We start from the raw sequence: 24,188 nt of genomic DNA, 5'->3' as shown, positions 1-24,188 counted from the left end.
TTCTATGGTCCAGAAGTCGTTTTCTGGCATAAGTACGAAAAATTAACTTATCAAACTTGATGTGGTCGCTGTATAAAAACTTCAATCTAATCGAATAGAGAAATAAATGGGGGAAAAGACAAGTGAAATAAGTAAAAACCAAAGCAATTTCATTTGGTCAGCAGGTCGAAAAGGTAATTTAGCTTTCTTAAAAAAAAGGACAACAGGCATGTATTAGACATGATACAACACTCGAATGCTAAACCTACAAATAAAACAACCGTACACACTAAAAACAACAAACCGTGATCTTCATTTTTTATGTATTTCGTTTATTCTTATTTATGTACAAACGTCTTTTAACTTTTAGTTATTGACAACTTGTATGACGGAGCTATTACTGCAACTAAAACTTGTTTTAATTATTATTTAGTATTTAGGTTGTCTACTTTCAATATTAATTAGGAAAAATGTTGACTTTCTGTAGGCGAAAATTGAATTTGGGCTTATAAAGCATTGTCTGCAATGTCCCTAAAAGAAATGATTCTGTTGAATAATCTAGTTAAACACTCGTTATTGAAATGCTCTATGCCTATTCCCTTTCTGTCTGTAAATATAAAACTGAATGCGTTATTTGTAAATATTATTCAGACCAAGTTCTTTAAGACTTTGCAAACTTTTAATTGCAATCTTTTGGTCCAAAAACCAAGCAGTTGAAAGCACGTTACAGTATTTTCTGCATATCATCATAATCAAACAAACAAAACAGGAAAGGAAGATGAAAAAGGAAAAAGACGAAACAAAACTTCACAAAGAATATGCCATTCACAATTCTATAAAGAATAAAGAAGGCCCCGAGACTTCACTTTGCCCGTAACTCAACAGAGGAAGCGGTTTTTCTTTTTGCCTTTTCTTCATAAGTATTGTCTTTTGGCTTATCGAAAATTCTGAGATCTTCAAGATTTATTGACAGCAAGCGGAAATGAGAAACGCATACATATGCATACTCACAGACATAATGCCGCGCGTCCACACACACACACACACACACACACAGACATAATATGGGCATGTTATGTTTTACCTTTTTTTTCATTTCTGTACGCGCAATTAACCCAGTTACAAGTTTGACATGCCTCAGAGGCAAACACACACACACACACACACACCAATACACACCACACCCATTTACACGTAGGATGTGTATATCCTGCATTTATCATAATTACTTCCCCGGAATTTTATGCACAACGAAATTATGCTGAAAATGTTGATGAATGCTGAGGGCTCAGTACCCACCAAAAAAAAAAACATCCGTACAGAAAAAATTAGGAAAAGTCCTTGCCAAAAAAAAAAAAAAAGGGAAAAGGCGTTAATTCTTTAGCTCTAAAAGGGATGAGATGTGGGGGGAAAATTCTTCCCCTCCCCCAAAAAAATAAAAAGCCTTAATGTTTTTATATGCTATTAGCAACTATTAAAAAATTGAGGCAAATTAAATGCCAACACACACTTTAATTATGAATTATTTATAAGCGAAATTATTTTATAGCCTACATTTGGGGGCAAGCAAACAAAAGGGAACCTAATTGTCCGGCATTTGTTGCAGTTTGGTGGCACAAAACTGAATAAATAACGAAGCGAAAACAAGTACTGAAAAAAAAGAACTACCGCAGATAAAAGTAAACACACATACACACACACACACATGCAACATATAATATGCAACATGCAACATGCAAAATGCCAAGTGCTTGAGTGCCATAAAAACTGGAGTGAAGAATATACAAAAGTTATTTTCAAATCAAACAACAACAACAAAGAGTAAAAAAAGAGACAAATAAAAAAAAAAATACACTCACACACACACACACACACACACCAAGGACGGAGAAGCGAAGTGTGGAATGAGGAATGACAACAACAAGAACAATGCGGCAGATGCAGGAACAGCCACAAAAAAGCAACAGCAAAAAAGGAATTCACTTGCACAGTGACACCAAATACATACTACAAGCTATGAAATTTACTTTTATTATCGAAATAAAGATTTTACAAGCAATTTTGATTAGCTTAGAATGATTTAAACTTATGTACTCTTCCTTTGACCTTTTACTACTGTTTGGCAAGGTTTTCTAGTTTAAAAACAACACTTTATGACTTTATGGTCGTGTTCGATATTTATCGACTGCATAATCGTTTGTAGTAACTCAGTACCTTAGCCGATAACAAGTAATCCTTATCACTATGATATCGATATGTTAGAAACTAGTCAGCTTGTGGTTAAGTAATCTAAAGCTATTCTAAGAACTACCAAGCTCTATTTTCAGCAGAGTTTCTAAAGAATTCTGAGTTGTAATGGCCTTAGCATAGCTTTAATGCTAAAAGTAGTTGGGAATTCTAACTATATGAAGCGAAAAAAGAATGACAAACCCAGTTCTCGAAAAGAAGATGAACTTTAATGACAAAATTACGTCCTAAAATACAATCGATAATTCAATAGGTACGAAAAATTCTTTCTCCTATGAGAATATTTTAGATTTTGAATTGCAAAAATAGTTAAACTTGTCACTCAATATGGTAAATTTATGGTATAAATGTATTGAAAAATGGTTCAATAGGAATCAAGTGTAATCATCATCGATTTAGGCTTATTGAAAAAGAGGCCTGCCTATTTGCCTAACTTCCTATCTGATTGATTAAAAGTCAATGTTAAACTATGTATGTATTTGCATTGTAATGATTTTTTGTTGCCCTTTTCTTTAATAAACCGCCAGGACACTGTGTGTGTGTGTTTGTGTGTGTCTGTGTGTGTGCCCGGCACAAACCAGAGCGCCAGAGTAACAAATTCCAAAAATGTCACATTGCGCACATGAAAAATGTCCTTGTGACAAGCGCCAACGCCAGGCAAACTCGTTGGCACTGCCACTGCCACCGCTCTCTATGGTATCCTGCCACTGTCTCGGTCTGTGTTATATCTCTCCCTTATTTTGTGAGTATGTGTGTTGGCTTTGCTTAGCAAGGTCATGAGTAAATACTTTGGAGCATGCTGTTTTTTGCCTGTTTATTTTACAACAAAGCCAGCAAAATGGAATAGAACAAAACAACAGAAAAAAATGTTCAGAAAAAAATAAAAATACCAACACACAGAAAATTTATTGTTCCATGTACATATATGTATACTAAATACATACATAGATAAAGATATATATATATACATATGTATGTACATGAAAAAAGCTTGATGTTTCTTATTGATATTTGTAGTAAAATACATATGAATGTGTGTGTGTGTGTGTTTGTATGTGATTGTTATAATGGCGTCTGCTTGCCAATTTGTAGTGGAAACAAATGCAAATGTGTATCCGTAAATCAAAAAGGACATTATTGGCTGCTTGTTAGACGTAAGCACAATTGCCAACCATTACGTAGGTGTCTATCTATCTCTCTGTTTCTCTCGCACTCTTTTTTTCTCCCTATACGTGTGGGTGTGGATTTGTGTGTGTGTGTCTATGTCCTGTTTGTGTTTGCAAATCGTCGACCACTAAGTGCGCTTAAGCGTCAAACGAAATTGCCACCACGCTTTTGTTTTTAGCGCTTTTAGCTGCCCAGAGTGCACTCTAGCTTAACTTCAGCTCATACACGGTCACACGCAAGGATATTCATACATATGTATCTGCTCGATTAAACAATGCATTTAACACGTTTTCTATATCTGTTTATAGAAAACTTAACGTATCAGTTTTGAAAGCATTTTCTATCGATTTTTTTGGCATCTTTATTGTTATTAAAATTCATTTAAAATCATCTATGAGTGTGTGTGTGAGCTATGGCCCATGTGCACGACATTTGGTGTGCCAAAGTGAGTGCCAAAAGTGTGAGCACGGCAATTTTGCTCACTATTTATGAGTGCCGTCTGTGAAAACAAACAAAATCCAAAAAAAAAGAAACCCTTCGCATCCGTGTGAATGTGTAAATGTGAATATAGAGGGCACTCCGGGGAGGGTAGAGGGGGACGTGGTGCGCGGGCGTGTGTCTGTGTGGAGCTTCTGTTGTTTTGGTCCAACAAAGTTTGTTGTTTTTTTTTTTTTTTTTTGGCACATAAATAATGAAGCATGGGGCATAAGTTCCTATTGATTTCGAAACAAAAGGCATAGCCAAACAAATGGGCCATCCTTGTATATGTATGACCACACACATATACAGACACTCACACACACACACGCACGCACGCACGCGTAATGGTGCATATGTGTTTTGGGGGAGAGAAAAACCATATGACTCTGGAGATTAAGCTATTGTTTGTAATGGCAGTGGTGGCCCTACAGTGTCTGCATATGTATGCGGACAAGCCCACACACACACACACACACACACAACCACACACACAAACACATGTGTAGTTACTGACTAGTCTGAGCTGCGGCTTAGCGGTTGCGTATGCAATGAATGAGCAAATAACAAAGAAGAAAAAAAAACCTACAGCCAAAAGCAAAATGATGCCAGTCTGATGGTGCCTGCCTTTCTCCATTTTGCTCCTTTCCACTCATAAAACCAGTGAGAGAATGAATGCTTAACCTAATTTTACTTATTATCCCATAGGATTCCATACCATAATAGCCAAGTCCACATAAAGCAGAGAGAACAAAGTGGTAGAGCTAGAGGCTGAGCTGAAGGTTCTAGCTAGGTGTGTTTGCTGTAAGGTCTAGACTCTAGATCCCACACATTTTACACTCAATTTGATTGATCACTTCTGGGTATGTGTGTGTGTGTGTGTCCTTAACATGAGTTTAAGTAGACCCTAAAAGTGGAAAATTGTGTGGGCAATGCACTTGTTTAAGCTGTGAAAGATATCTGTTGATATCCCTGACTAGTTGAAATCTATTATTTCCATCGCCAATAGAAAAAGTGTTCAAACAAGTTTAAAGAAGTTGTAAAGAGAGTAAAACATTTATAATCAAATTAGTGTCAAAGTTAAGCCTTCAATGCATTACATTCTTAAAATGCTTAATTTTATCAAAAGCAATCAAAAATAGTGAATAAATAACTCAAAATTACCCTTTATATTCAAGGATTAAGGTTACTTTTAATAGGTTCAAATAGCATTCAAAGCTACTTACTTTTCGTTTCCATTTAATATATTTCCAATTTGACAAGGTTTTATATAAGTTATAAGTATTTGAGTTCTAGGAATAAATTCAAAATATCATATCGATTATTGTCATTTATTCTATTGTGTACTAAGCCTAAAGATTAATAATTCACAAATTGATGAATGTTTGTTTGTTGTGTTGCTTTGACAGCTCCAGCAGTGTAATGCGCCTGGGGGGCAGTGGCATACCATACGACGGCGACCCCCTGACAATGAGCGCAGCTGGCAACGATTATGCCGAATTATGCGATCTTGGTCCCTCACGTTGGAGTGCACGCGCCTATGGTTATCATGCAACTGCAGCAGCTGGCCTTGGACTTGGCGGCGGTGGAATTGGGGGTATTGGAGGAATTGGCAGTGCCACGCAATCATCGTCGAGTGTGCCAACGGGCGGATCAGCTGGACTCACGGCACACCATTTACGAAGCAGCGCCGGAGCGCCAAGCAGTTACGAGGCCGAGGATATTGGCTTGACCTTTGGCATGATAAGTCCGCCGCCAGGTAGCGGACCCTACGCCTCACGTGTGGGCGTTGGTGTCGGTAATAGTACCAGTTCGCTGCGAGCAAGCAGCGGAGCAGCAGTAGGCAGTGGAGTGGGAGTGGGAGCAGGTGGACGTTCTGGCCTCTATTATTCCCCGCCAGGCACATCGTACACTATCATTGAGCGACCACATTCCCCGCACTATTATTACAATTCGGCTGGTGTGCCAACTAAGGGTGGTTCACTGCCTGGTCGCGGATCAGCGTATCTTAGCTCCTCACCCTCCAGTCATATGGCCGCCGGCACGGCGGGCACATTGCCCACATCAACGGCGGCCAGTGGGCGACATGGCGCCGGCTCATCGTCGTCGGGCATGGGTAATGGCAATAAGAAGCGACCCATTTCGCCGGAGCAAGTGTTGCGCATGTTTGGCGCCACACAATCGTCTTCAGTTCCTACGAGTAGCTATCATTATAGCAATGGCGGCACCAGGGATCGTACAGGACGACGAAGTCCTGCCAGCAGTCCACCCTCAACGACGCATCAGGTGAGCCATTCCAAACCATTCATCCTTATTTCTCGATTTCAACCCTTTTTTTGTTTTCTTTCAACAGATCTATCGAGAGCGTGAACGAGATCGAGATCGCAGTGTGCCCAATATACATGAGCTAACAACGCGCACTGTATCCATGTCGCGTGATCAGCAAATTGATCATGGATTTGGCATATGCGTCAAAGGAGGGAAAGACTCAGGTATACTTTGCTAAATTTCACTTGACCTCTGGGGGATTTCATTGTCTTAAAGAGCCGCCACATCAAACATTCATTCTTTTATTCATTTCTTTAGCTGGCCACGCCTCATGTTCGTTGATTTGATGTTACGCCCAGTCAATTGCTTGTTCTTTCTTTCATTCTCCCTGTCACACTCTTCACATGTGGCACCTGGCATTTCGTGCAATTTAATTTTCAATTTCGTTTTATTGTCGTCTGTTTGGTTCAGTTTTTTGTTCCAGTCTTATATGTACCTATGTGTATACATTTAGTATAGGTATATACATATATATATATGTATACATATATGTATTTTGTCTTTCAATGTATGTGACAAACCGCCGCAGAAACAGAAGCAGAAGCAGAAGCAGCAGCACCAGCAGCTTTGACATTTTCAAGCGCATTCTGCACCTGGGTACCTCTTCCATTACCATTTCCTTTTTGCTTTTCCTGTCCGTACATTTTATTTTTAGTGTCGGCTTTAAAATCGATAAAAATCTATTTAAGTCTTGGGCCCTTTTTTTCCAAAGGGAGAGCAAGAGGCAAAGAGGCATTCAGTCAGGCAGGCAGGCTTGGCCCTTCCGTGTACATACATACATACAAACATTCATCCATCCATACATATAGTATTCTGTGAGTGTGTTTTGTGTGTGTTTATGTATGGAATGTGCTCGTCTTTCAGGCACACGTGCTTTATAAGTTAAACATAAAATGGCGTTCCCGCTCCCACTTTTTACCTAATGAAAAAGGCTTATGAAAAGAAAACAACAAAACAAAACCAAAACCAAAAACAAAAACAAAAAAAGCAATGTGAACTGAACTAAATGGAATGGAGTCGAGTGTTCTGAAGTAGGAGTGGGAATGAAGCGTCATGATTATGGGAGATGGGCGTGTCTTATTTATGCTTTGCTAATTGTTTTTTTTTTTCCCACTCTTTTTCTCTCTTCTTTTAGGTTTAGGTGTCTACATCTCACGCATCGAAGAGAATTCGGTGGCTGAAAGGGCCGGATTGCGACCCGGTGATACAATCCTAGAGGTGAATGGTACACCTTTTACCTCAATCAATCACGAGGAGGCGCTGAAGGTAATCTATTTATTTATATCAAATATTATGTAGTAGCTAATGTTCTTTATACATATATAGAGACAAAAATCGATTAGAGCATACATCACACCATATGACCACAAACCAAAAACACACGCCACAATGTTAACACCAAAAAGAAACAAGCGGCAAAAATGATTCCAGTTGAAATTTGTCACATAGCCCAAAAAAGTATGCTATGTTTTTGTCCAGTTCACATGATTGCACTTTAAAGGAGAGCAAGTTGAAGGCAAATCGACAAAGGGCATGCTTTAAGTACAGCCACAGACAAGTTAACTCAGATATATATATATATAAATATTCTTGCTGGTTTTTTTTTTGAGCCCAGCGAATGTAGGTCGAACCAAATGGTGAATTTAACTGATCGTGTTACTAAACCAAATAACGTATACGCAGAGGGTGACTGATAGACAAATAATATACAAACAAAACTAAAAAACTTCTTTTGCGCAAACTTCTTATGCTTGGCAAACAAATAAATCAAAACAGAAAGAAATTGATTTTGTCAATATTTTTCAATTACTTTAGAATATAGGCAAATCTTTTGAAGCTAATGAATATTGTTATAACCTTGTTCATTTTGCTGTTTACTTTATGTTTCCCATAATTGAATTTAATTCTATAGTTTAGACGAATACAACTCAGCTTACAAGCCTTTCTTCTGGTCTTGGCCATGTCAAAGTCTTTACAATGCGCTTGTTTTTTTTTTCTTGTGTGAGGAACACACAAAAAAAATGGATATATAAAAAAATTACAAAAAGAAGAATCTAATTTTATTGTACACTTTATTGATTTTTAATGAGATTTTGCTTGAACAGCGCCAAACAGCCGTCTGCAGCAGAAGCTGCTGTATGTAGTTAATAGTGATGATAATGGATGCTATCTATGCTACTAGGAGAATATATATTTATATATCTACTTACTATATGTAGGGGGGCAAGCGGTTCGGTTAGGGGGTTCGACCATCTATGGTTTTTATGAGCTAAAGGCAAGCAAGAGCAAGAGTGTCAGTCAGTTAGTCCGGCAGTAACCTAACAGCAGCTGCCTAACAACGAAAGTCAATTTATTGTAGAATATTTTATGTGACACGTTATGATAGTCAATATAATTCTTCATATTGTCTATGTATTTGCGGGTGTCTGTGTGTGTGTGGTAGGGAGCTTAGGGACCCTTAGTCTAGCAAGTTCATTGGGTAGGCGTTGTTTGCCATATACATAGAAAGAAGGTTTTACTGTATTTGTGCACATGTTGTACCATTTCTCACGCTGCTTTTGCAATTTGAAAAGTTTAACCATTTTTCGACAAACTTGTTTTGGGTTACTTATTGCATTCTCTTTCTCGCTCTACTCTTACCCTGTGCGACGAGTGTGTGTGTGTGTGTGTGTTATGTATGCTCTAAACGTTATTTAGTAGTTCCCTCTTTTTATATACCTATTTATGCACTTTACATGATAAACATGATACAATTTTTTTCGACTTATAAATATTACTAAATGAAAAAAAAAATAAAAACAAAAAAATACACTAATACAAATATACACTGAGAAAAAATTGGCAATAGATTAGTCGCATTTGATATTTAATTGTAAATAACATATATTTGAGTAATATTTGCATTTTTTGTTGAGTTTTTCGTTTGTTTTCTTGAATTCCTTTCTTTGCTTACTCTTTGGTTTTGTTTGTCACAACACATTTCATTTGTCATTTGTGGCAGGGGGATTCGACTGGCGGTCAGGGGGGTGGCGAAAATTAGTGGTATTGTCAAATTCAAATACCAATTTCAAAAAGTGCCAACAAATTGAACCTTTTCGTTTTGCGATAATCATCGGATTTTGTCTATTCCATCCAATTTAGCCACACATAACACATTCATTTTCCACAAAATGTCCTTCAAAAACTTAATCCAACGAAAAAAAACAAAAAACTTGGCTTCTGACACCGCCGCCTTCGCTGTCATTCCACTTCAGTTTAGGCCAGGCCAGGCCGGAGCAGACGAGCCCAGCCCAGACCACAAAAACCCAAAAGCCTGAAACTCTTTAAATGGTTTGAAGGGGTGGATTGGGAGTGGAATAGGTCAACACCTGGAGGGATTCACAGACAATTTTGCACGCAGCAATACACACAAATTCCCATATTAGTTTTTGTTGTTGTTGGTTTACTTTCCTTTTTTGTTTTTTTGTCAAAACAATTAAAATAATGGCAACAAGCAACAATATATAGGTGAAACCGCAACAAAGTTAAAACACACGCCCATTACCACACCTACATATACACATACACCACGCCCACTTTTTGATTAAAAGAAGAATGTTAAATATACTTTTTTTTCGGTTAAATAATTATTTGGAATTTGTTGTTTTTCTTTCAAATTTTCTATAGTTTTTTTTATTTGTTATTTCATTTTAGTTAGTTTCTTTTTTTTTTGTTGATTTTTTTTGCGTTGATCACTTTTTGCTATTTGTTCCCTGTTAGTTGGTTTTTTCTTCTTCTTCTTCTTCTTCTTCTTGCTCGCATCTTTCGTCTGTCTCTCTTTTGTGTCTCTTCTATTGCCACATTTTTTCTTAATGCAGAGATGTGTGCAGATATTGAAATCGTCACGTCAAATCAGTATGACGGTGAGAGCGCCACCTACGCTGAATTCGACGGCCCCGCTCCATGGTTTCGGACCACCCTCAAGGGATCCAATGTATGCATCGATGGCGCCACCCCTGCTACCACAAAATCAAGCAGCAGCAGCAGCTGCAGCGGCTGCGGCAGCGGGCAGTGGATCGGGATTACCATTTCGTCAAACCTGCTCCTGGATGGATCGTCATGGTCGTCCCGCCTCGCCACCAATGGAATACGGCGGCAGACGCAGCGATCGTCGGGATAGGTAAAAGGAATATACACATTCATCCACATCATCTCTGTCATAACAATTTGATCTCTGCTGATATTTATATAGAATCCGACGTGTGGAGCTGCTTATTGAACCGGGGCAATCATTGGGCCTTATGATACGCGGTGGCGTTGAGTATGGTCTGGGCATCTTTGTCACTGGCGTTGATAAGGATAGCGTGGCAGATCGTGCCGGTCTTATGATCGGTGACGAAATCCTTGAGGTCAATGGCCAATCGTTTCTCGATGTCACGCACGATGAGGCAGTTGGTCAATTGAAATACCACAAGCGCATGTCGCTAGTGATACGTGATGTGGGCAAAGTGCCGCATTCCTGTACATCCATTGAAATGGAGCCCTGGGATGCGTACAGTCCAACGGGCACGAGGTAAGTTCATTCTCAAACATATTTGGTTGTTCATAAATTAGTTTTCCTCCGATTTGGCAGAGCACGCCGAAAAGGTCAAATTGCGACCATGGTTGAGGAGAAGGCACGCTCTCTGCTGCCACGACATCATTTTGCAAGCCTTTCATATTATATTGCCGAATATAGTGCGAAAGCAATGACCATAGATGCCTTTGTTGCCGTCTTATTAGAGATGTTAGATACGTACGAAAAGGTAAATAGTCGAAAAATCTCAACTCGCTAGCAAAACTTACAAAAAGAAAATCCCATAATTCATTTCCCAGCATACGCTAGTGACGGAAATTCGTGAACTCGTTTTTCCCGAGGATCGAACACGTTACGATGAGTTGGTCTATCGAAGAGAACGAGATCCCTATAGCGTGGATAGGCATAGGGTAAGCATTCAATCCTTTTCTATTATCCTCTTTTGATATATGAATTGAATTTTATTGCATTTAACCAAATTTTCCTCCTTTTTGTCCTATAATTACAGCGTAAAGGAGACCCAGCACGTGATTTGCCGGTAAGCTTTTTAGAAGATTTATTCTACGACACAGACACCATATATACATAAATAGAACAAAAACGAAAAACAGAAAACAAAAAACAATAACCAAAACCAAAACCAAAAAGTTCTCTCTGAGCATGTTATGATAAACAATTACTCCAAACTTCAACTACAACTTTAACTACTTCTACTTCAACTACTATTTGTTTAGCAACTATATATACAACAAATATAATGAACTCTTGTTTTAATAGAAACGAAAACTGTCTTACCATCTGTTGTCCTCTTTCTCTCTCTCTGTCTATCTATCAATCTATCTATCTGTCTATCTTTATATCTATCTACTCTTAATGTTTATTTGTAAAAAGATAAAACATAATAATAAAACTTTTTCTTAGTTTTGTTGTCGTTGATTGTTGTCGCTGTGTTATTGTAACTCTTACTTTACTCTTAATACTTTATATTTTCTGTAGACAAAATATATATATACACTTGACAGTCAAAAAAAAAAAATAATAATAATAACAAAACAAATCTTGTAGTTTAATTGTTGTACGAGAAATGATAACAAAACACACCACCCAAAAAAAAAAAAAAACAACTTTACAATTTTCAATTTTGTTTTTGTTTTGTTATTAGTCTTTCATTATTTTATGCTGCATGTTTTTTTGATTTTGAAACGCTTTAAAAATTCAACAAAACTCGCTTTCTTTAACAATTACGTTCTGGCAGACAAACAATGATAACTATAAAAATAATAATACTACATTATAATAACAACAATGAGAGCAAACAAAATAAAACATAAAACGAATGTCAATTTTTACTTTAACAACCAACACACACACACACACACACACACTTACAGAAATCTACAACAATTTGCCAAACTTATTCTTCCTCTTAGCCTTAAGTAGTAAGTACAGTTGCCTCAAATAGTTAAAAGAAACAGGCAACTTTATGTGTATATATCTACATATATTTCAATAAAATTAAGAAAAATTATCGAATTGATACAAACAAATCAAACCATGGGATATATTGATTTGAATTGCATTTAATCAAACCAAATTTTGAATGTGAATTTATTATTATAGACAAACAGAATTACATTCGAAAGAAATCTACGAAAATTATGTACAAAATGAAAAAATCCAAAAATGCAAAACTTTATTAGGGTCTTTATACACAATCAATTTTTCAAGTCACCATTAATTCATGTAAAATATAAAACATATTTTAGCACTTAGAAAACTTTCGAAAACAACTACAAACCTAATCACCCAAGATCAAAACTTATTACAGCACTTTAAATATATATCAGATATATACATATGTATATGTATATCGCCAACACATCGCAAACACGTAAATCAGAAAGAAATTGCACTATATATATATCTATATACACCAGATGATTCATATCTATCACCACTCCCAAAATATGAATCTGTCGCTCTTCAAATAGTATTTCTCTCTCTCTCTCTCGCTGTCACACTCTGTCTCTGTCTGTCTCTCTCACTCTATCTATCTCTATCTCTGCCTCTCTCTCTCTCTCTGTCTCCCTCTCCCCCTCTCTGTCTGTCTCTATCTATGTGTGTGTGTTTATGCTCTGTAGAAGTCCTGTCTAGGATATTCCCCCTCACTCTTTCATGTGTAATTTTGCAAAAAAAAAAAACAACAAAAAACAACCGAAAAAAAACTCGATCGTTCCATTCCATTATTCCCCCCCCTTCTAACAGGTAACAGCTGACGATTTGGAAATAATTGCGGCCACAGGACGTAGTCCCTCATCCGATTCGGGTCTGGGCATGACCGTAACGGATATTCATAAACGGTACCTAAACAAAAAATGAATAAAAATATTAACAATAAATTCAAAAATCAAAAATCTTTAAGAAATGCAAAAGCACCTTAAGAGAAAGAAGAATCAAAAAAAAAAATAATAACTATAACTATTAAAAAACAAAAAATATTAAAGAAATACTGTTAGATTTTGACCATTATTGAGTTACATATATTATATGTTGTTACCCTCCCCTCCTCCACCCCTTCAATTGAAATAGACCCGCACTCCAGTTGCCCTATCGCCCAATGTCGGCGGGACCAATTTTGCATCGTTCACAACCGACAGCATCCCATTATCAGCCAGCAACAACAACAACAACAACAACTTCATTATCCCCACAACAACAACAGCAGCAACAACTGCAACAACAACAACAACATTATCCACATCATTCATCATTGCGTCATCTGGGAGGAGGCATTGGAGGAGGCGTGTTGCGTCAGCATCCCCATCAATATCAACATCCGCATACGCATCAGCATCAGCATCAGCATCCGCATCAGTTGGGACCAAATCACTTGAAATTCAAGCAAACCAAAGACAATCAGCAACAGGTCAGGAATGTTGAGTTAAAAGTGATAGAACATAAACACGTAAACAACAAATACACAACAAACCAAACCAAGAGCAACAACAAATCACAGCGATATCCTTCTTTTAAATACTTTCTCTACCTTGACACACCAACATCATATATGTACCTACACACACATGAATCTATCACAAATCTACATACATTTTTCACAGACTCTCAACATCTCTTTCTCAGGCTATTGTTGCTTTCCAATTTTCTCAATTTTCATATACAATCAAAAGGCCAACAAAATCAAAGAGGCTAATTTCGTTTGTATCGAAGTTTATAAACCTTTACAATAATTATTGTTCATTAAATGCTATAAATCTTAAGGATAAATAACGAAACTTATCTTCAGTAGGGTCCTTCCTATTAAAACTCATCAAATTTCGTTAAGCAGTGCGACAAATGACAAAAAATCAATTTCAATATGGGTATTTTTGACGCAGTTAAGATACCCTTACAGTTCTTTAAAGATTTCGAGATTTCTGACAGGCCCTCCAATTGCCTAAGATGGGAGATTATAAAGTCTGGTTAAAAATGGAAATTTTCTTCAAAAAGTTTCATTTTTCGAATATTTTCGTATTTTATATCATTAAATTTTGAGGAATTCCTCTTCACGCCTACTTTAATAAGATTTTTCTATATTTCCACAGAGATATTTCTCATAAAATAGGCTCTTTGATCGATAGTTTCTATGGCAGCTATAAGTTATAGTGGTCTGATCCGACGAAAATTGTCAAAATTAATGTTTTATTCCAAGTAGAAACTTGAAGGCTTCAAGAACAAACGGACATGTCTTGGTCGACTTCTTACATTAATCAAGAATATATATAGCTTAGGCTTTTAAATTCTAAAAAGTTTTGGAATATCATGTTGGCAAGGAAAAAAAGATTTTGATTTTGCTAGAAATTTGAAAATCATTTCTGAAACGGTCACAATTGTATGAATAACCTCTTCTGATTCTTTGCTATATATCTTTGAACTACCTTTACCTTTATAAAAAGAGACTTCTGGCTCTGCACAATTATATACATACATATATATATATATTTAAATTAAAATAAAATAGATCTTTGTATACCTAACAAATAACTAGGATAAGAAAAAATTGACATTCGGTACCAAAAAAGAAAGAAAACAAAAACCAAAACTAAAAAATCGGCGCGGTTTGAGGCTTTCTCTATATTTTATTATATCGTAATTCCAATTTGTGTGTGTATTTTGTCTTATCCCGTGTCTATGTGTATTGATGTATTTGTATTTCTTTTAACGTTTCCTTTTCATTTGTTATTCAAAATACAAAAACCGTTAGTAAATTTGTTGAAATGTTTGTCCGAGTGTGTTAAGTGGTGTGTTTTGTTTTGTGTTTAATTTTAGTTCCCTCTTTCACTTTCCTTTCCTTTTCTTTTGTTAATTGTGTGTTCATTTCTTTTCATTTCAAATTTTCTTAATTGGCTGCTAATTGTTGTAAACAAATAAAATTATTATTACCATATCTATATAATTGACAAATGTACAAAATTGAAGCGCCAACAGCATAATTGAAAACAAAAAAACAGAAACAAAACAAAATTGGCAATTTTCAACTTCAAAAACGTTTCCTATATTTCTATTTCGCCCCGGCTTAGGAATACGGCTGTGATGAGCATAGAACTCGCCGGGGCAGTGAAACCCTATTACCGGAATATGAACAAGATGCGGTGAGTAAGCCAAATTGGTCGGATTGAACATAAGAGAAAAACAGAAAACGTTAAACACATGATCTAAGAATCCAATACTTGATATAATAATAGTTTCCTAGGCGATATCGAGTCGAATTAGGCGCAAAGTCTTTAGATGATGAGTTCCAAAACTTTGTGTAAGTTGGGAACTCTTTTTTTTAGGGTTGCTAGGGTTTGCAATTTCAATCATATATGTATGTACTTACCATTCAAGTCATTCACATTTGATCAACACATATAATAAACACTATATACAATACATACATCAATACCAATGGGAGCCAAGGTTATTAATGATTCTTCATTCATAAAACTCACATTTTGCCCTATTGGCTTATTATAACTTCTATTCTTCTTTCATGAGTCAAACGTTTTGCACAGACTTGAACACAATCTTTATATATACATATTTGCTATACATACATATATTAAGCATGATTTTCAATAAGCAAAGTTGGTACTTACACATTCTATAGGTATGCTTAATCTTGTTGGGATAGTACTTACTTACCTACATACCTAAGATATACATACATATAATATATAAACACAATCTATAAATTTTAATTTTTTATTGTAACTATAAAAAATCCTAAACTAACTAACACTAAACTTAAGCACTTAATTATGCAATCAAGATACATTATGGAGGGTTGGGAGGCGGTATTTAAAGAGATAGAGAGAGAGAGAAAGAGGGGGAAAAGACAGAAAGCTTTTAACTTTATTGATAGATTATAAGTTTATATAGCCAATAACTGTAAACGATATGATGCAACTCAATTCAATGCAATGCAAGTCAAATAGACAGCATATCCCATTCATTGTCCACCCAATTCCACCTCCACCTCCACCTACTTTCTTTTCCTTGCCTTTCCTTTTTTGATTTTGTTTTATTTTCACCACCTCGTTTATTGTTGTTTTTTGCCACCTCTTTACATCTTGTCGTGGCTTGAACTCTCCTCGGAACCCCAGGCTCCACTACCGCCTCCTGCTCCCTGTACGGCCATCGGTAAATGATAATCGCGTGGCGGTGTAAAGGGTCGCACAAAGTGTCGCCATTGATGATGAGGAGGCGTGGGTGTGGTCGCTGTTGCTGCTGCTGCAGCTGTCACCGCATGTTGATGTTGCTGATGGCAACTGTTTGGCTCGAATTTCGGACGCGGTATGCGCAGTTGTTTGATCTCTGTTAAATAGGTCTCCATGTTTCAAGTGTCTATACGTCCGTTGCCTCTGTCACTATTATCGCTGCTGCTGCTGCTGCTGCTGACCCTTCGTTTGCCTGCTGATGATTTGTTTGATTGTTTAAATGTTGATTTGTTGTTGTTTAACCAAGTTGCAATCAATGTGGAGTGTCGGGTTTTCAGTTTGCAATTGAAACCACTTGGAAACAACCAATGAGAAAGAAACACAAAAACAAAGCTAAACAATTCAAATTTTGCCACGAATTGGCAATGCCCTGTATTTGGAAAAATATATATATATCCATGAATAGATCTTTCGATATCTGGACAATCAAATTGTAAACTGCTGAGCCAAGAAATGACCATTTGAGGCAAATCTAACACACCTTATAGAAAGATAATGTTATGTTCCTTTTAATTTCTATAGAGATGACTTTAGACTTGTACTTCTCCCTAGAAATTAAGGAACTGTGCATAATTTGTTATAGACAACCTCAAGTCTTTCCTAACAATCTACTTATCTCTAAGTAAGCTTCAATTTAAGTGTCCATCAATTGCCAACAAAAAAAATAAGCTGATTTTTAAACTTTTAAACCATTTTTGGGAGTTGTGAGACAGTGAAAATTCTATATTTAGTCGTTGGTTTACTACTAAAGGCCATAAAATACCAGAATAAGGTTTTGCGGCATTAAACGATGAAGTAGCATAAACCACTTTAAGAAAATTGCATAAAAATTGGAAAAAAAAAACTATCAAAAATGCATTCAATCTCCTTCCTAAAATTCACGTTTTAGTAGTTTAATCAAAAAAGGAAACCTGTGCATACTTAATAGAGCAATTAGTGAAAATAACTATTTCAATTGGCTTGTTATATGTTAAATATGTAAAATCGAATATTGCATTAAGGATGAAAACTGTTTTAAAAAGAAACAGCAATGCTTAACTAGCAGGCAGTGTATTAAATTTGAGTGTCTAACAAAAGTGAAAGTGAATTAACCACCAAAAACCACTCAACTCCTGATGTTTAAGTGAGTGTGTATGTATCTTTGCAAGTTTGTGTGTGTGTGTGTGTGTGTGTGCGTTTCTAGACAAGAAAATTGCAAATGATTTCCGCCTAGGCGTTCAACCGTATCGCATGCACCGTCAAGTTCAATGTGTTTGAAAATTGATTTTCGGATGCATTTAGAAAAGTTGCGAGACGTGTAAGATAGATAGAGAGAAAGAAATTGTGCGAGAGAGAGAGAGGGAGCAACAGAGTAATAGGGAAAAAGAGAGGACAAGAACGATCCGCTTGCTTAGCCCTGTTTACACAGCTGACACCATTCGGCAATTGACTTGACCAGAAGCCAGCTGAGTAACCAGTTTGATTTCAACTAAAAAACAACAACAACCGCACAACTGACAAACAACTTTTTATGGTTGTTGATGTTTTTGTTGTTGTTGTTTGTTGGATGTCTGGCCAATGGGACACTCACTTTTTGCCTTGTCGTGTCTCAAAATTACAGCCTGAAGAGCTTGAGAAGACCAAAACTCAAAGTGGGTCATTAGAGAAACGTACTAAATAAGGTACAAAACTTTGTCAAGAGCAAGCAGCAGCAGCAGCCCCAGCAGCAACAGCAACATAAATGGAAAGTAAATGTTGTTGCCCCAACAACAAGAAAGTGGCAAAAAGCAAGCACCAAGCAGCAGTCAAGCAGTGGAAAAAAAAGTTGTTTATAATGTAAATAGACGTAAATAAATCATTTCGATGCGTAGCAAACGAAAATCCGGTCTAAAAAGTCAACGGGTGTAAAATATAATCATAATAATGAAGACTAAGAGAGGGTAGGAGTGGGAACCTGATTGACTTGGCTAGAACAACACACACACACACACACACAAACAAAAGCAACTCAATAAAGTAAAAGAGGAGTATGAAAACAGTAGACGACAAAAAGTGGTAGAAAAAGAGAAAAAAAAAAAAAACAAGCACAGACAGAAGTCAAAACTAATTGAGGTAAACTAAGGGAAAACAAAGTGTCAATTCTGACAAGTTTATTAACAGTTATGTTCCAGTTTGGCTATGGATTAGAGTTTGGCTTTCAGTGGCTTCTTCATCTCTTTATAATCTCGCCCATCTTTCCTCATCATTATTATTATCTTCTTCTCTCATCTTCTGTCATTCCGAACTAATGAGTCTCTTCTCATTTGAGCTTGTCAAATTTTGACAAGTTTAATTATGATTTCAGAGTATTCTTTCTACTGATGAAATGTTTGAAATGTAAAACTTTGATAAACCAGATCAAAGAACAGATAAAGACAAATCAGACATTCTAGTAAGATAATGTTGTTACAGTGTCCTTGATTTTCCTTTCAACATTGAGAGAACCTCAACTCTTCTGTAACAATCTCTTTCTCTCTTAGTGTAAATGATTTTGTAATATTCAAGGATCAATCAGTTGAAAAGATGAAAATTTCATTATTTTTGAAGCGAACAAAGTTCATTTGTATTTTGCATGGCCAAATTTGTCAACTTACGGATCTCTGTGGATCAGATTGAATATCATTTTTAATGTCGACCTCAATCGTCATGGCCTTGAATAATTATTATAGTAAATCTCCCACCTAAACAGCCACGACAACAACAAGAGAGACGGAAAAAAAACCCACCATTTTGCAACTTCAATCGGCTGTATCTAATGACAGTTTGGCTAGCTTTTTGTGCATATGAGAGTTCAAGATACAAGATACTCTATATAAAATATCAAATATATCACAAAACGTTCACCCTTTCCTCGTACTCCACCTCCTCCCCCCACACACCAATCAAACCATCAAAACCATCACCCATTACCGCTCTATAGCCAAACACACACACACACACACGTACACAACAAACTAGATACAACACTTTTCAGTTCGGTCATCAACTGCTACGCAACGAGGTCAATGGCATGAGCCATGGGTAAAGATGATTGCCACCATCAAACAGCAGTGTATAGTGTAGTGCCCAGAGAGTGTTGATGTCGTTTTTTTTTTTTGGGATTTAGTTACACAAAAACCGCTGTGGCAAAGTTTGCAAAGTCATAAATTTGATTGATTTTTCAAATGGTCGCCCTAAGCGGCTTAGTGTATATCAAACAGAAATGAAGAGAGAAAAAAAAAACAACAACAAATTGAAAAATTATGTGCGTAACATAAACAGCAATCGAGCTAAAAACCCCAAAATATTTCGAAAAGTTGAGGAAAAATACAGTTAAATGGGTTGGCAATTGACGTACGTCTGGTTCCATTGTTATTAGGGGAAAAATTCTCTCTGTTTGTGAAAGTTTTTCAACTTTTCCTTCTAGCAAAACAAACAACAAACATTGGGTGAAACTTTTACTTCCATCTCTTTTCTCACAAGCATCTCCATCTCGCTCTCTCAGAGTTCTGAGCTTTTAATCTTTGTTAAACAAAAGATGCCTTTTTAATTTGTTGTCTAATTCACACTATTGTTATGAAGTGTCTCTCAGTCTTTTATGATGAAGTCAGAGTCACATTTACTGTCTGTCTTTGTGTCACAACAGAATCTCCAAGACTCGGTCTCAGTTTCAGTTTCAGACTCCGACTCAGACTCGGATATTCAGCTCTATGCAAAGACCCGCAGCAGTGAGTTAATAGAACTTTGAGCACATTGACCTACAAATGATAGAAATGAAAAACTATGACAGCTGACCAACCGAATGATCACTGGCTCTTTGTCTGTCTTTGGGATTATTGTGCAATCTGATCAGACGAGACCGATAACTGATCAATGGGGGGAATCGTTATGGAATTGGGTCAAAGTAATAATCGAAATCTTTCAGATCAGCTTAAATGTTGTAAAATTGAATATAAATTAGAAATCGGCAAGTTTTTTACCTTTGGAAAACGTTTAAAACTGTTGGTAATATGTAATAAAAGATGATTGAAGTTAAAATATTTAATTTATTTCTAATAGCATTCTTTTCCAAAGGTATAAAAATAAAAATTTATGTTTCTTTTTCAAGATAAATTTCCTTTCTTGTTTTTTTATGGTAAAATTCTTAAAAAACCCAAAAAAAAACCCCCAATGGCTTTCTTTTTATGGGTCGAAGTGGTTAGCAAGAACTTTTTTTTTTAGATTTTTCCACTTAGTAGAATCCTCATTTCCGTCAGCACAACAAAAAAAAAAAAAAAGACAACCAACTTGAGGGCAAAAACAAAAAAACCAACAAGCAAGTTGGACAACAAATCAAATGAAGCTGAGTTTCTGTCTCCGACTCGGACTTGTGGAATCTTTAGAGACAGAGACTTGGGGTAATTAAAAAAAAAACCGAACCATAAACAAAAGAAATTAGCGCAAGCAACAAAAACAAAACACAGTAAGAGCAAAAACGAGTTACTATTATAGTCAGTAGAAGGTGAGAAGCAGAAGTTAATTGAATGCAAAAATGAAAGAAAAACCAAAAAAAAAAACCTGAAAAGAAGAAGAGCTACCGTCACATGTGGTAGACTCCTCCTGAGCAATTGTTGTTACACAAACAAAACTAAAACGCCAAACAGACAACAATGATGATATAACAAAAACATACACACGAACACACTCACACACACACACACACTGTCTAGGGTGGAGAGGGCGGGCGACGGCAAACGTTTTCGGCCACAACTTCTGTTTTGGGATTGCTACAATTTGTGGCAAACAGAGCGCGAAATGGTAACGAACGCGAGATTTGTCAACTCCACACAATAAAGGCAACTTGGTTATTATATTTGTATAATTATAAATTCTTTGCTGATGGCATTTATACGCACGTTTTTTGTGTCTTGCTTGGCAAAAACCAAAAAATACAAAAAAAAATATATGGATATATATGTATAGAGAAAACCAAAACAATAATAAAACGACAAGTGTATGAAAAAAACTTGGTAGATGCGCCTCTTGGCTTTAGTTGCAACCTCACGCTTCAATCGACGACGCGCAACTGAAATTGCAGACGCCGTTGAAGGTAGAAAAAATAAAAAACACAAACTGACTGGCCGAAAAGCCAAGCCAAACCGCTGAAGCTGAAGTCGACAGAGACAGCAGCCGCAGCAGCAACAACAACAACAACACCAGCTGAGAGTTGGTAAGAAGTGTGTAATGAGTTGGCCATATAGACAAATAGTTATTGTTGTTGTTTACCCCCACCCCCAAAAAAAAAAAATAACACACACAGTTTTTCAGCCTTGCAATGGCCAAATAAAATGACTCTTACTGCAATCAAAAAGCAGAGATGAGCCCTCTAGCCAAATATGCTTAAATACTTTTTTTTTTTTTTTCTTTAGAGATATAGTAAAAGCATTTGCCATAAATCTCCGACATTATAGCACTTTGAGAGTAATTCAACACATTTTTATTAGATATCCTAAATGGTTTTGTGTTTGTGCTAAAAGACAGACAATTTCGTTTCATCTTTCTTTCGTTTTTAATGAGAAATAAGTCGCCGGCACATTACTGGCAAAAGAATTTTAAAACCTTTCCTTTTTCTTAATTATAAAAAAGGCAATAACAAGTCGGTTCCTAACTACAGGGTCGTGTCTATAATGTGAAATTCAATTTAAAATTTATCACAATGGCTTTTTTAGTACTTAAACTCATAGATTTTTACTTCTATTGAGAGAAAGAATATTTAGCACTTAAGAAGTGTTAATATTTTAACCATTAAATATAAAACTAATATTTGGTAAACGTCCACAAAGATTTTCAAGTTATCACTAGAAAATAGTGTCACTTACGTAAAGAGTTCAGTCTAGCAGATGAATTAAGAATAAATGATGAAGTAAAATACTTATTCTCTTAAGTATTTAAAACTAAAGATCTAAATAATTGTCGTTTTTAATAAGAGAATTCGATGGGAATGAAGTTAACTTTGATTGCACCGTCGTTTAAATACCCTTGTAGAGCGAGTCATTTTAAAATCGTTAATTCCTTTTGAAAACTTCCCTAAAAAAGTCCTGGTGGTCCAAGGATTTTAAGATATATCTCATCAGATCGATATATCTTATAGTGTTTCGATTCAATGAACACTCAAAGTTTACCAAGTTTGATTCCATTACCTTTCTAGTGAAAGTCTTAAGTACAGATGCTCATGCTGATCAAGAAAATATATAGTTTATGGGGTCGAAAACATCTAAATGAACTTATAATATCCTCTATAAGGGTATAAAGTTAGTTCTATACACACATCTTTGACTTTGATGTAAAAAAGTTAACTTGGCTATTTAGTAGTCGTGTTACTTGCAATTTCAGCTTTCATTGGGTCGCATTCTCTTTCTATCTCTCTCTCTATCTCTCTCTCACTGTCTCCATATTCATTTCTTTGTGTTGAGTTATCGTCTCAGTTAGTTTTTATGGGGTAGTAATAAAACAAAATTACCCACAGAGACAATAGCAGTGACAACAACAACAACAACAACAACAATAACAATAATTACAAAGACAATTTAAAAGACAAAAGATTTACAATATTTATGGCAAAAAATTATTATTACGGAAAAATGATCGAAAGAGTAACAAATACATAAATTTATTTATTTTACATATACATATACTGTCTGTGTGTGTGTGTGTGTGTAAACAAAATGTGGTAAGCTTTACGCAATGGTCTACAACAGTGACAAAAAAAAAAAAACAAACTAAACACCAAAAAGATATTTATGTAGCTATAAGATACTGTATCTGAAGCTGACAGACTGCAGCTGTGCTTTATACGTTTTTCTTATTTTCTTTTTTTCAATTTTTTTTGTTGTTTTGCTCGGGCATGACGTAAACACATAAATACTTCCACACACACACACACACACACACATCCAATTACATATTATTATATAGCCACTCACGATTTGGCATTGAAATGAGATGAGCCGCAATATATAACGATTTACCGTTGCATTTGCTCGATTAAAACAAAAACAAAAACAAAAACTTTTAATAAATGGTTAATTAATTTGTTTTTCGGTGTTTTCTATCTTCTTTTCTCTTCTCTTCTCGGTTTTTTTTTTCACCAAATGGACACGCTGCGTATGCGCAATATATCGAACGACAATTATATATGTACATACATCTATATATATTCAGGAACAGGTAAGCACTTTGCGTTCATTCGCTTTTTTTCTTTCTTTCTTTGAAATTCGTTTCTTTCGTGTGCGTCGTCGTTTGCTCTACACTTTAAGCACTTTTTCAAAGAAACAAACCAAACAAACAAACAAAAAAACCAAAAACAAATAAATCAAAAGAAAAAACTATCTTTTTAAAACATACATTCAAATCACACTCACACAAACACACACACCATACACACTGATATATTTATACATAACTAAACGGAAAGAAAGAAAAAAACCAATAAGGAAGCAGCTTAAATCAGCAATAACATCATAAAACTAGAGAGGGAAACGAACGAGTAAAACGGAAAAACTAAAAAAAACCAAGCTCCTACGCCATAAGGAGGCGTTGAAAATCTATTTAGACGCTACAATTTAGTTGTGCGCACAATTTTCAAATGCATTGCATTAACCAGTCAAAGACCGCAAGCCGGGGGCCAGGTGGGCAACAGGTAG

The 24,188-nt window shown here is 36.0% G+C and overlaps 2 protein-coding genes across 8 annotated transcripts in view; one reads left to right on the top strand and one right to left on the bottom strand.

Moving 5' to 3' along the window:
- The first annotated feature begins 5,281 nt into the window (after positions 1-5,281).
- The window catches only part of dysc (dyschronic), a 26,384-nt gene continuing 7,477 nt past the window's right edge, over positions 5,282-24,188 (top strand). For 2 of the 6 annotated variants that reach the window (XM_068293991.1, XM_068293990.1), the window contains exons 1-12: positions 5,282-6,156; positions 6,224-6,362; positions 7,334-7,464; positions 10,056-10,357; positions 10,430-10,750; positions 10,811-10,982; positions 11,053-11,163; positions 11,262-11,291; positions 13,019-13,113; positions 13,343-13,556; positions 13,611-13,679; positions 15,331-15,402. In XM_068293991.1, the coding sequence (XP_068150092.1) occupies positions 5,293-6,156; positions 6,224-6,362; positions 7,334-7,464; positions 10,056-10,357; positions 10,430-10,750; positions 10,811-10,982; positions 11,053-11,163; positions 11,262-11,291; positions 13,019-13,113; positions 13,343-13,556; positions 13,611-13,679; positions 15,331-15,402 (2,520 nt within the window). In that variant the 5' untranslated portion in view covers positions 5,282-5,292. Of the gene's footprint in view, positions 6,157-6,223; positions 6,363-7,333; positions 7,465-10,055; positions 10,358-10,429; positions 10,751-10,810; positions 10,983-11,052; positions 11,164-11,261; positions 11,292-13,018; positions 13,114-13,342; positions 13,557-13,610; positions 13,680-15,330; positions 15,403-15,495; positions 15,561-23,706; positions 24,165-24,188 lie in introns of those variants that run through there. The other 4 variants (XM_068293989.1, XM_068293987.1, XM_068293986.1 and 1 more) reach the window with 4 other exon arrangements.
- LOC137579999 (uncharacterized) lies at positions 15,981-21,572 on the bottom strand. 2 transcript variants are annotated; one of them, XM_068293915.1, is made up of 2 exons: positions 21,402-21,572; positions 15,981-16,705 (listed from the first exon to the last, which is right to left on the bottom strand). In XM_068293915.1, exon 2 carries the CDS (start codon positions 16,623-16,625, stop codon positions 16,356-16,358), a length of 270 nt encoding a protein of 89 aa, XP_068150016.1. In that variant the 5' UTR covers positions 16,626-16,705; positions 21,402-21,572; the 3' UTR covers positions 15,981-16,355. The 2 variants fall into 2 exon arrangements, with proteins under 2 accessions (XP_068150016.1, XP_068150015.1); XM_068293914.1 differs by having other exon boundaries at positions 15,981-16,702.

The sequence above is a fragment of the Drosophila tropicalis genome, unplaced genomic scaffold, assembly GCF_018151085.1.
Source record: "Drosophila tropicalis isolate 14030-0801.00 unplaced genomic scaffold, ASM1815108v1 contig_805, whole genome shotgun sequence".
NCBI classification, from domain to species: Eukaryota; Metazoa; Arthropoda; class Insecta; order Diptera; family Drosophilidae; genus Drosophila; species Drosophila tropicalis.
Note: the sequence above shows the minus strand (reverse complement) of the source record. Positions and strands in the feature narration are given on the sequence as shown.